Raw genomic sequence first — 12,013 nt, 5'->3', positions numbered from 1 at the left:
GCCACACTCGAGGACTGATCTATTTATATTGGCGGGGTGCTGTTGTTTTTTATTGTCTGCTGTTATCTCCAAAGAACAAGGGCACGAGTGAGGGGTGCGCGCTCTGGGCGAGTGTCGCGGCTCGCAACGGGTCGAAGGAGGCAATTTTGCGGGTGGGGGAGGGAGGGGGAGACCTTGATTTCCACCAATCCCCGGGCGTTTGTCTGCGAAGTCCGGGGCGCAGCGGAAGGCTGCGGCGCGCCGCTGAATTAACTGATGAGAGCGAGTTCTTTTCTTCTCTGGGAGGGGTGGGGAGCGAGGGTCCTGGCGGGCGAGGCGGAGGAGCCCGGGGCAGGATAGCGGTCCCGGGCCGCCGTGGAAATTTCCAAGGACTTGGCGCGGCTCAGAGAGCGCGTCTGGAAGGGGGGGTTGCCTGGGGGCGCAGCAGCGCGGGAGGAGGAGAAGGGCGCAGGAGCATCGCTCGGAAGGGGACCAGGGGACGCCACGGGCCAAATGTCTGGGAGAGAGCCAAGCCTTTTCCCGGACCCTCGCCGAGGGCGACCGTGATGCTGCAGAACCGGCGGGAGCGACTTGCCGCCGCCGCTCTCTGCGCTCTTGGAGACCCCAGCGCCTGCCTTCTGCAGGGGAAACGACCATGGCCATAGATCGTGACTTGCCCCCCAGCCACTTCCCCTAGAAAGAAATCCTTGGAAAAGTTGCATTTAAAAAAATCCTTGCTCTGACCTTTGGGGCCGACGGGGCCGAAGAAGCGTGCGTGCATTTGCAAGCAGGAAACTGAAAGGTGTGTGTGCATGGGGGGCCGGCGGTGGGGGACCCTCTGCTGCCACTTCGCCTAGCTTTGTGCTGAGGCCCCGGCCCCCGCCCCTGGGACGCCGGGGCTGAGATGAGCCCTTGCGGGCGGGCCCGGCGACAAACGTCTAGAGGGGCCATGGCTGTACTGGCGTGGAAGTTCCCGCGGACCCGGCTACCCATGGGAGCCAGTGCCCTCTGTGTCGTGGTCCTTTGCTGGCTCTACATCTTCCCCGTCTACCGGCTGCCTAACGAGAAGGAGATCGTGCAGGGGGTGCTGCAACAGGGCACGGCGTGGAGGAGGAACCAGACCGCGGCCAGAGCGTTCAGGTACTCCTGCCCTCGCGGCTCCTCCCCTCTAGCGTCCTTTCCTCCCGGTGTGCAGAGGACAGGGTCACCTGAGAGGACTGCCTTGCACCGCCTCGCAGAGATGTCCCTTTCATCTGCTCTTCCTTATCCCTTCCCTCCATTTGTGCCATTCCCAACCTGGAGACTTATTCAGGGTCCCTTTCCCATCCCCGACCCCCAGAGATATGCAGACACCTGCTTTGCGCACGTAAAGACTCTACGCATTTCTTCCCAAGCCGGAGTTGTATTTAACAATTTGCGGATAACCAGAGGAAAGGAGAACCCAGTATAACTTAGTCTCTTGCACTTAATGAGGATTTATCTCTTGGGCTCTGCAGACATTTGAAGCTGTAGAGAACAAGAAGCAGGTAAAAGGCATGTCCCGGAGGTGGGGTGCACATTCGGTAACATAAATCCCCAACGTGGGAGTGATGGGCAGTGGAAAAATGGACAGATCCCGCAGCTTTGTGCAGTGTGCCCACAGCAAATGCCTAGCACTTACTGACGTCCTACTAAGAGACGTTACGGTGCAATTTTTGTGTTGAAATCTCAACTTTCCAGTATTATTATCTCATCTTGCTGACCACAAATTGATTCTTTAGAAGGATGACTAACTTCCCCAAGGTCCTTACTTTTGACCTGCGGGGGCTGTAATTTTCATCACTTAAAGCTCCAAAGCTCCCAGCTCTTTTTATTGGCCTAGACTGTGGATGCCTCTGGAAGACTGGAGATGTACTTTAGGTAGGCACTTGAAGTCAGAACACAAACAAAACCCCCAAGCCAGGTTGGAAATCAGAACTCTGTGGATCATTCAGAGGTTGTAGATCCCCTTCCTTTCTGGAAATTTTAGATTAAATGTCCAAAAATAAGTTCTTGGCAGCAGGGGTTGTGTATTTAGATTGAAGAGAAGGCAGCCCTGCTTCCCCTTTCACTCCACCTCCCCAGACATGTTGAGGGAACACACTGGTGCTTCCACCACTGCGAGGTGCCCCTTTCACCTTTGGTCCCTGGGGCTGAAGATACTGCGGTTGGCTTCTTCCTGTGATTGTAGTGGTCTGGGTGGGAAATGCCCTCCTCTGCTCTGCAGAGGATCTTTCTAATCAGTGCAGGGGCAGGTGAGTTCCAACGTCAACATTTTTCACTGCAGTTATTTACAAATATTCAGGAGCATCTATACATTAAAAAAAAAAACTTTTAAACATCGGATTTCCCTCCTCAGGTCTCCTCCTGGAAAGAGGGTTAAGAAGATAATAGAGCCAGTTTGTTTAGAGGAAGGCACTTGCATTCTCCTTGGAAGGAAGGGCTTTCCTTCTCTTTTTAGAACTCTATCATCATTGAATTTAAAAATAACCCCACTCTTCCTAAAAGTATCTAAGGGTTAATTTTTTCTTTCCTTCACTGTATTGATTGTGGGACTCAAAAGCTGATAAAAGGCATCACATCCAGCAATGCTTTTCTCTAAAGACAGAAAGCACTTTCATTTCAAGTGATGTAAGGAAATGAGTTAAGAACTTCCCATTGGTTTGCAATGAAAGAGTCCATTTTTTTTTTAATATAGGAGGAGGAATAATGAAGCCCTGTTAGAGAATAGATTTCTTGTTAGAGGACACAATCAAGTGGAAAATGCTTCATATTCTGAGAAACACAGGCTGATAGTTTCTGAGACACATTTGCTCCTTGCTTTCTGTAGCCTGGAGTAATCTTCAGTGTGTTTGGCTGTTATTTAGTCTAGTGTTTATGCTCAGAGAATTACTTGTTAAGACCCATACACTATAAAAACTACCTAAACACATATCCCTCAAAGTTAGTGTCTGTAAAACTGTAAAAAGCACCATTGCTTCTTGAAACAAGTTTGAGCTTCAGAGTAGAATTCTGAATATGTATACTGAGTATACCGTGACTAGATAAACAGCAGAGAATCTTGGCAAGTTACTATATTTTTTGAGTTCTGGCTTTCTTGTTTATCTACATTGCAGAATTGTTATAAAGTTTAATTTCTTTTTTTGAGATGGAGTCTCGTCCTGTTGCCCAGGCTGGAGGAGTGTAATGGCGTGATCTTGGCTCACTGCAACCTCCACCACCCAGGTACAAACGATTCTCCTGCCTTAGCCTCTCGAGTAACTGGACTACAGGGACCCACCACCACTCCCAGCTAATTTTTGTATTTTAGTAGAGATGAGGTTTCACCATGTTGGCCAGGGTGGTCTTGAACTCTTGACCTTGTTACCCGCTCACCGTGGCCTCCCAAGGTGCTGGAATTACAGGCATGAGCCACCGTGCTTGGCCATAAAGTTTAAATTTTAAATAAAAACTGATGCCTAGTATCTGGTACATTGCATACCTAGAAAATGATTGCTTTATAATTGTTATAATTTCTGGTATATGTTACAACCTAAATAAGGAAATCTGGCCAGTCCGTGAGAATTTGGAATGTTTCTCCTGCCAGATTTACAGAGAAACATTATTGGTCCCTACCCGTCTCCCCAGCCAGTACACTTACACTAATAAACAGGGACAAGACATTTTGAAAGGTAGGAGAAGTTTCATGGTTTAAGTTAATTATTTTTTACATGCACATTTAATGTTCTTTAACATTTGGATTGTTAGTATATAGCAGTAATGTATATTTGTTAAATATTAGACAGGTCGGTCAGAAGCCATTGTCATGTGAAGGAGATACAACTTTGACAAACAAGCATCTGTTTTTCTCCAGTCTGAAACATCTTCTGCATAAATACAAATATATGCACACAAATGCACAAGATGCACTTATATGTGGAGATATATGCCCATTTATTCACAAGTCATGGAATGATATCATATATGCATAGAAATATATGTGTATACATACATAAATACAAATATTTGCAATCAGTCAATCAACCAATATTTCATGATATGTATTAGGCCCCAGGGGAGAGCAGTGAATAGGATGGATAGATAGCCTCCTCTACTAAGAGCTTACCTCCTAGTAGAGGATGATTGACACACGATTAAATAAATGCAATGACTTAACAGTTAAATTAAATACAGTTAAATTCTGTGAAGAGAAAAGAGAGTGTTTACTCTGTTTATAAACACCAAAATTTCAGATTTTATTTTGCCTTCTGTGCTTCCATTTACTTTTGTAATTTTCTTCTTCTAGCTGAGAACTTGATATGTACTGAATTCTCAGAGGAGAACCTTGTCAAACTGCATAGGAGGGGGCAGAAAGAAAGTAAGAAAGCTGTAAGAGTTCTGAACGGAACAGGAAGTTTTCTTAATGTTGATATGGTAATAGATAAAGAAATCAATAGATCCTATCGTAGAAACTGTCTTCATTCTTATTGCTTCTGATTGAGTGGTATTGTGGGAAATGCCAACCCAAAGCACTGTGAGCTTCTTCCATCAGATCCTCACCCATTTCATTTGCTCCTCAGAAATGAACCTGAACTCGGAATTTATGTGCAAGACTTTATTCTTGGCACTTGGCATGGTAACAATAATAGTAACAATTAAACTAACAAGATGTTAGGTGCTTGTTATCTGCCTGACACTATGCTAGTGTGTATTATCTCATTTAATCCTCATAAGAATCTTGTATAAGTGGATACAGTATTATCCACATTTATGAAAATGAGCATGCCCTGGTGTTCAAGAGAGTTGCTATAATCCCGTGGAAGAGACAAGTAATGTATATAATCAACTAACTGGAAATAGGGCTATCAAAGAGAGGAAACCTTGTGAAAGTGAAATAGCGGAGTGAAAACCTTGTGGATTTGGGAGCTGTCAGAACGTGGTTGGAAACCTGGCTGTATCACTTTCTGGTTGTGTAATCATTGGTAAGTCCAGCTCTCAGAGCTTCAGTTCTTCCGTTTGTAAAATGGGGCTTGTAAAAATGTCTTGTAAGTTTGTGGTGAAAATTACATGCTGTCATATGGACAGCACCTAGTATGATGCTTGCCACATATCTCTGTTTAATACGTGATTGTTATAACAATAGAAACACCAGTAAGTGCTGGGGACATTCCCAGAACATGACATTCAATTCTACTGAAGGGAGGGAAATCGGGTTTCAGAGAGGAAGTGGTGTTTGGAGTAAGCCTCGAAGGATGGTAGGGTGGCATGGTGGTAAGAGGTGAGAATAGAAATATATTCCAGGCAGAGAGGACAGCAAAGGTGAAGGCGGAGTGACTTGGAAGTGCCTGGTGTGTTTATTGTATGGAAAGTTATGAAGTCACCCATGGAGACCACCATAGAAAAATCGGCTGGGGTGGTAAGATGAAGCCAGGAATCTTTGAAGGTACTTAAGATGTGGCTCATTAGAAATGGACAAACATCAAGGATCTGAGGATACTGGTTGCGGGTTAGCCATCAGCAGAGATGGCACATCACTGTTACCAGTGGGTTTGGGAAACAGAATAGAGGTTAACACAGCAAAGTTGTTGTTTTGAAAATTCTGTTGACTCACTGGGTGGTAACCATTACTCTTAGCAGTCAAGTTCGTTCTTTTCCAAAATTCTGAACAAACGACTACTTTCAGCAGTTCCACCTTCATGTGGCCTCTTTTATTTCCCTATTTTTGAATCCAGGGATGATAAAAGCTCAGAAATTTCCATAGTTGTCCTGGTGGCAGGAGAAGGGCATTGAGAATGGAGGGTATGAGTGTACGTGCAGCCATCTGTACAGATAAAATGTCAATTTAGTGTTTGTAAGTTGGGGATTTGTGGAATTCACTTTGAAAAGGTAGTTTAGGAAAAAGATGGTTGAATGAGTTTTGGTGCTCAAGAAAATACGCTACAATTATGTTGCAAATTTACAAATGTGGAAAAATTCCATCCCTAATAATCACAATAGTAAAAACCAATCACTAACATTTATTGGATACATAAAATATACCAGGTCCAGTACTTAGCACTTATATATGTTTTTTTGTCCCCAAAGCAACCTTTTAAAGTAGGTTTGTGTGTGTTCCTTGTTTTACAGATATGGATATGGAGGTTTAGAGAGATCCATGAACAAAATGATGGAGCTTGATTTCCAACCTGGAGCTATTTAATTCTAAACCTCATGCTTGTTCCCTTTTAATTTTGGATAAATGAAGCAATGCTGTATATATCCCTCATGATTTGGCTCTGATTACTTCTCCAATGTCATCTTTCATTAGTTTTCCTTTTTAATCTTTGCTAATATTGGAATCGTTATGGTTCCTGAAATAGGCCAGGCTATATTGGTTTTGCTCGAGCTATCCCCTCCACTTGGAATGACTTGACTTTAAAACCACATCTTTCTGCCTTTTTCCTGGCCAGTTCCTTCTCATCTCTTGATAGTGCATTATAGTGGTTAAGAGCACAGGTTCTGAAGTCAGCTGTATTCAAATCCTGATTTCATCACTTGCTGTGTTCTTGAGCAAATCAGCCTTCATTGCTCATTTCTCTATCTGTAGAATGCGGCTTCTTATAGGATTGTTATAAGAATTAGATTAGATAATGTGTTGAAAATGCTTAGAACTATTTCCAGCATATAATGAATGCTCAGTCCTTGTTAGTTCTCAAGGCAGCTTCCCTTACTCCTTCCTCCCTTCCCAGGCTGGGCTTAGAAGCTTATTGTCTTTTTTTTAATACCATGTTACATATGATTGTAATGCTTTCAGTTATCCAAAATACCTGTCACTCTGTGTCTACTATAGGAGATGCTGTGTCTGTAGCTTGAACTGAACAGAATTTCTGCTTTCTTGGAGTTTATAGGCTAATGATGCGAGACAGAAAATAAACAGAGAAATATGCAAATAACTGGTAGCAACAGGTGCATTAATCTTGCTGTATTAAAAATGCAAGTGCACTTGCCTGCCTTCCCTGCTAAATTTTAAGTTTTCACAGGTGGGAACTATGCCTCATTCATAGTTCCATTCCCAAAGCCCAGGATGATCCCTGGCACACTAAATTTTGCTTAGATATCATGTGAATGAATGCTTAAGATGGCGTGGAACCAGATGGCCACCCAATCAGTCAACAACTGTTTTTGTTTTTTATTATACTTTAAGTTCTGGGGTACATGTGCAGAATGTGCAGTTTTGTTACATAGTTATACATGTGCCATGGTAGTTTGCTGCATCTATCACCTGGTCATTTACATTAAGTATTTCTAATGCTATCCCTCCCCTAGTCCCCCACCTCCCGATAGGCCCCAGTGTGTGATATTCCCCTCCCTGTGTCCATGTGTTCGTTGTTCAGCTCCCACTGATGAATGAGAACATGCGATGTTTGGTTTTCTGTTCTTGTGTTAGTTTGCTGAGAATGATGGTTTCCAACTTCATCCATGTTCCTGCAAAGGACATGAACTCGTCCTTTTTTATGGCTGCATAGTATTCCATGGTATATATGTGCCATATTTTCTTTATCCAGTCTATCATTGATGGGCATTTGGGTTGGTTGCAAGTCTTTGCTGTTGTGAACAGTGCTGCAATAAACATATGTGTGCATATGTCTTTATAATAGAATGATTTCTAATCCTTTGGGTATATACCCAGTAATGGGGTTGCTGGGTCAAATGGTATTTCTGTTTCTACATCCTTGATGAATCACCACACTGTCTTCCAACAATGGTTGAACTAATTTACATTCCCACCAACAGTGTAAAAGTGTTCATATTTCTCCACATCCTCTCCAGCATCTGTCTCCTGATTTTTTTAATGATGACCATTCTAACTGGTGTGAGATGGTATCTCATTATGGTTTGGTCGACTAATATTTAATGAGACCTACTGTGTGTCCAGCACTCTGTTTGGCAGTGTGGCAGATCAGAGGAGTAAGCATCCTCTGTATTCTCAAAGAGCTCTTACTCTAGAGCAGAGGTTCTTAGTCTCAACCCTCCTGATGTTTTAGCGGCATGCTGCTTTGCTGTGGAGAGTTGTCCGGCACATTGTCGACTGTTCAGTAGCTTCCCTGACCTCTGTCCACTAAATGAGACAACCCAATATGTCTCCAGACTTGGCAAAATACCCCCTGGGGGGAAAATTGCACCTGATTGAGAACCACTGATTTACAGAAACAAAACCTGCCCAACTGACAGTATTTAAGAAACCTTGCAAGTATGTGTAATTAAGAACTAAATTTGGAAACTACAGTGTAAATGCTATGACTGTTTAGAGAAAGGATGTGTCTCTGTGGGCCTGAGTTGCTAGAGAAGTCCTCCTGGAAGAGGACTGAATGAACTGTACTTGATAAATACGTCTTGGTCAGGGGAGGGTAGGGAGAGGGGAGGCGTTTTAGGATATTTATTTAAGTTAACGTCTCTGTTGAAAGTACATGTAAGAGCTGTTGAAGATTTTCATTAGTGCTCCCCTGGTGAGAAGGGTCCATGCTCTGTGCCCTATACTTTAAGGGGCCACATCCTTCTTTTTCTCTGGTTTCACCCTTTGAGGCAGTGTCTTAATGGGGCCTTTCTAGACCCTGGAATTTTTTGCCCTAATACCCAAGTCTACTTCCACAGCCAGTCTGCCTACCTGTGTGGGGCATTTTCCCCAATCTTTTCCCTGAGAGTGGCTTCCCCTTCCACCCCCGGTGTGTACAGTCCTTTACCACACACCAGAAGGCACAAGGGATGGCCAAGGGAAAGCTCTTTGAGGGAAGGGGACATTATGAAAGGAACTTTGATATGGTGCCTTGGAGCCCACATATGTACGTGAGGTAGGCTTGCCCTGTGTCCCTAGGTTGCAGGACCAAACTTCCTGGAGTTTCAGAAGTCTAAATTTGAATATGGCATTCCAGATTGTTATGCAGGTATATTTGTCCAGGGAGGAGAATGGAACATATGTTATCAGTTTGTTGGTTTGATTATAACTTCTCAATATTAGATACAGTTGTGCTTTTGTTCTCTGCCTTGCAAATGGAGGTGGTTGGAGAGTTTTTGGTTTGTACTGTATAATCAATACTCAAGTAGAAAATCATAGTGGGTTTTTTGTTGTTGTTGTTGTTTCGGTAACTTTGGAGTCCATCAGTCTTCATTTGAGAGCAAAGGATTTTAGGAAACTAGTTGGATCAATTGAATAATTATGCAAGCAGTGTGGAGTATGGCCAGTTAGTCTTTTGACAAAGTTGTGAATCATCTTGGAAATAATGATGACTATGTATCATTAATGCACTCTCTCATGATGGATTTGATAGATTTCTGGGAAAATAATCTATTTTAGCTTCTCATTCTGACCTGGCTCTATCGGGAGCTGTGTGACCTTGGGCAAGTTACTTAACATCTTTGTACCTTTGTTGTGTCATCTGAAAAATGAATGTAATGTACTAATCTACTTCATAGGTTTGTGATGATAATTAAATCAGATAACTAATGTAGAATCCGCAGCCATCCTCACCTGGCTGGGTGGGATGACAGGAAGCGTGTTCCTACCTGGAAAAAGTCTGGTCTTTGAAGTCCCAGAGATCAGGATCTAATCCTGGTTCTGTCATTTATTATTAACTTTGTGACATTGAACAATGTACATGGTCTTCCTGAGCCTTAGCCACAGGTGGCAGTAGTTACCTTGAGAGGATTAGATGCTGAATAATTGCTAATTATTAGTCCATAATGAAGAGAAAATTTGTGTCTTTGGACACATTCTATGCCTATTAATTGTACTTTCAGTAAAAGAATATCTGAAAATGAAATGTGACCTTGTGATACACCCTCTTTTTTTAAAATTAATTAATTTATTTATTTTTTTTAACTTTTTTAAATTGTATTTTAGGTTTTGGGGTACATGTGGTGAACATGCAAAATTGTTGCATAGGTACACACATGGCAGTGTGATTTGCTGCCTTCCTCCCCTTCACCTATATCCGGCATTTCTCCCCATGCTATCTCTCCCCAACTCCCCACCCCCCGCTGTCCCTCCCCTATTTCTCCCCAACAGACCCCAGTGTGTAGTGCTCCCCTCCCTGTGTCCGTGTGTTCTCATTGTTCAACACCCGCCTCTGAGTGAGACCATGTGGGATACACCCTCTTTTTTTACAGTTAGTGTCGAGGGTGCTGTATTATGGCCTGCAAAATTTTATGGAAGACAGAAGAGCCCAGCAATAAATCAACTGATTTCAATCATTCATTCAACCACATTTGCTGAATGCCTATCATGTACCAGTTAGATGCTGGCAATACAGTGATCAATACAAGGCCTGGTCCCTGATTTGATAAAAATGTATAGGCTAATTAACAGCAGTTTTCCCATATCTATGGTTCTGCTTTCCATGGCTTCAGTTGCCTATGGTTAATTTGGTCCAAAAATATTAAATGGAAACTTTCGGAAGTCAACAATTCATAGCTTTTAAATTGTGCTCTGTTTTGAGTAGTGTGATGAGATCTCGCTTTTTCCCACTACATCCTGCCTGGGATGTGACTCTTCCCTTCATTCAGCGATCCCATACTGTTGACACTTGCAGCCCATGAGTCACCTAATATCCATCTTGGTTGTGGGATCACCGTGCTTGTGTTCAAGGAACACTTATTTTACTTTAATAATGGCCCCAAAATGCAAGAGAGATGATGCAGGTGTATTGTTATAATTGTTCCATTTTATTATTTGCTATTATTGTTAATCGCTTACTGTGCCTAATTTATAAATCAAATTTTATCATAGGTATGTATGTATAGGAAAAAATAGGAAAAAGCAGTATATAGGGCTTGGTGTCATCTGAAATTTCAGACATCCACTGGGGGTCTTGGAATGTATCCTCCACAGATAAGAGGAGATTCCTAGTTTCATTTGTTAAATCAGTAAGAAATTGAGTAATGTGGGATTCCACGGGTTGGTTGTAGTTTGTCTGTTTTGGATATTGATAACGAGTTGAAGTCATCGATTATTTTCCCCTTTTGGTTGAACTGCCTTCTAGCCGTGGCATTGCGTGAGAGGGAAGCAGCCAAGACCGTAAGAGCTGTGTTGCTCTAATTAGGTGCCGGGAGGAAGTGGAAATGAATTCAGAACCACACATTCAGATGTTAAGCACAGAGGACACTACCAGAGATTTCCAGGTGACCATAATGAGAAAAGAGCCTTTTAGAACAAAGTGTGTGTTTCCATTATTGATAAAATAAACATATATAGTACATGATTTTATGTCCCCCATGTTCATTTAAACAATTTATAGCTTTTATTATTTGTCTGATTTTGGAAAGAATACATAATTACTATACAAAAATTTTAAGTTTAGTAAAGAGAAGAAAAAGCCTGCTCAAATTTCCTCACTTGGAAGTACTCATTGTAAACAGTCTCTTTCGTGTATATTTGTTTGCATGTGTGTATTACTAAATTGTATGTATTTTGTATATTTAATTTTAAATCCTCTTTTATTCAATCAAAACCTTTAGTATTTTCTTATACAATTAAATATTTTTTAATATACAAACTTGTGAAAAAATAGCTTTATAATTTTTTATTTTGGAAAAATAACTATTCATTGTCCAAGTGTTATCATAAAAAATACTTTTAAAAAAGATTATTCATGCTGCTGACAAATTTACATTAGACTTTTGTTTGAGCGATTTCTTCATACGTATTTATGGAATAGCTGAGCATAGGAAATTAAAAAGCCTCTTAAAAATCTGTGCTTTCTCAAGGTTGGTATTTAAAGAATAAAAGCAACACTATTTTCATTTGTAAAAGTGACATTTAACAAACATCGCTAATATTTTGGTTTATATTCTTCTGGATCATTCAATACCAATGTGTGTGTAAATAAAGCAAAAATATAATGAATTCAACAGTACATTGCAAATATTTTTCTAGTAATAGTATGTGCAGTCTACATCATCTCTTCTAATGGCTGTAAGATTTTCCATTGTTAGGATAGATACAAATTTATTTAATTCATCTACTGTTATTGGATATTTATATTGCAGTTTCTCACTTTTATAA

At 41.6% G+C, this 12,013-nt stretch overlaps 1 protein-coding gene across 1 annotated transcript in view; it reads left to right on the top strand.

The window, feature by feature from the left end:
* The first annotated feature begins 289 nt into the window (after positions 1 to 289).
* Positions 290 to 12,013, top strand: part of ST8SIA1 (ST8 alpha-N-acetyl-neuraminide alpha-2,8-sialyltransferase 1) — a 147,108-nt gene continuing 135,384 nt past the window's right edge. Inside the window, exon 1 of the mRNA XM_012457132.3 lies at positions 290 to 1,119. Coding sequence (XP_012312555.1) covers positions 884 to 1,119 — 236 coding nt within the window. The 5' untranslated portion in view covers positions 290 to 883. The remainder of the gene's footprint in view (positions 1,120 to 12,013) is intronic.

The sequence above is a fragment of the Aotus nancymaae genome, unplaced genomic scaffold, assembly GCF_030222135.1.
Source record: "Aotus nancymaae isolate 86718 unplaced genomic scaffold, 86718_ANA_hifiasm-v0.15.2.pri h1tg000016l, whole genome shotgun sequence".
Taxonomy (NCBI): domain Eukaryota; kingdom Metazoa; phylum Chordata; class Mammalia; order Primates; family Aotidae; genus Aotus; species Aotus nancymaae.
This window is presented reverse-complemented; position numbering and strand designations above follow the sequence as displayed.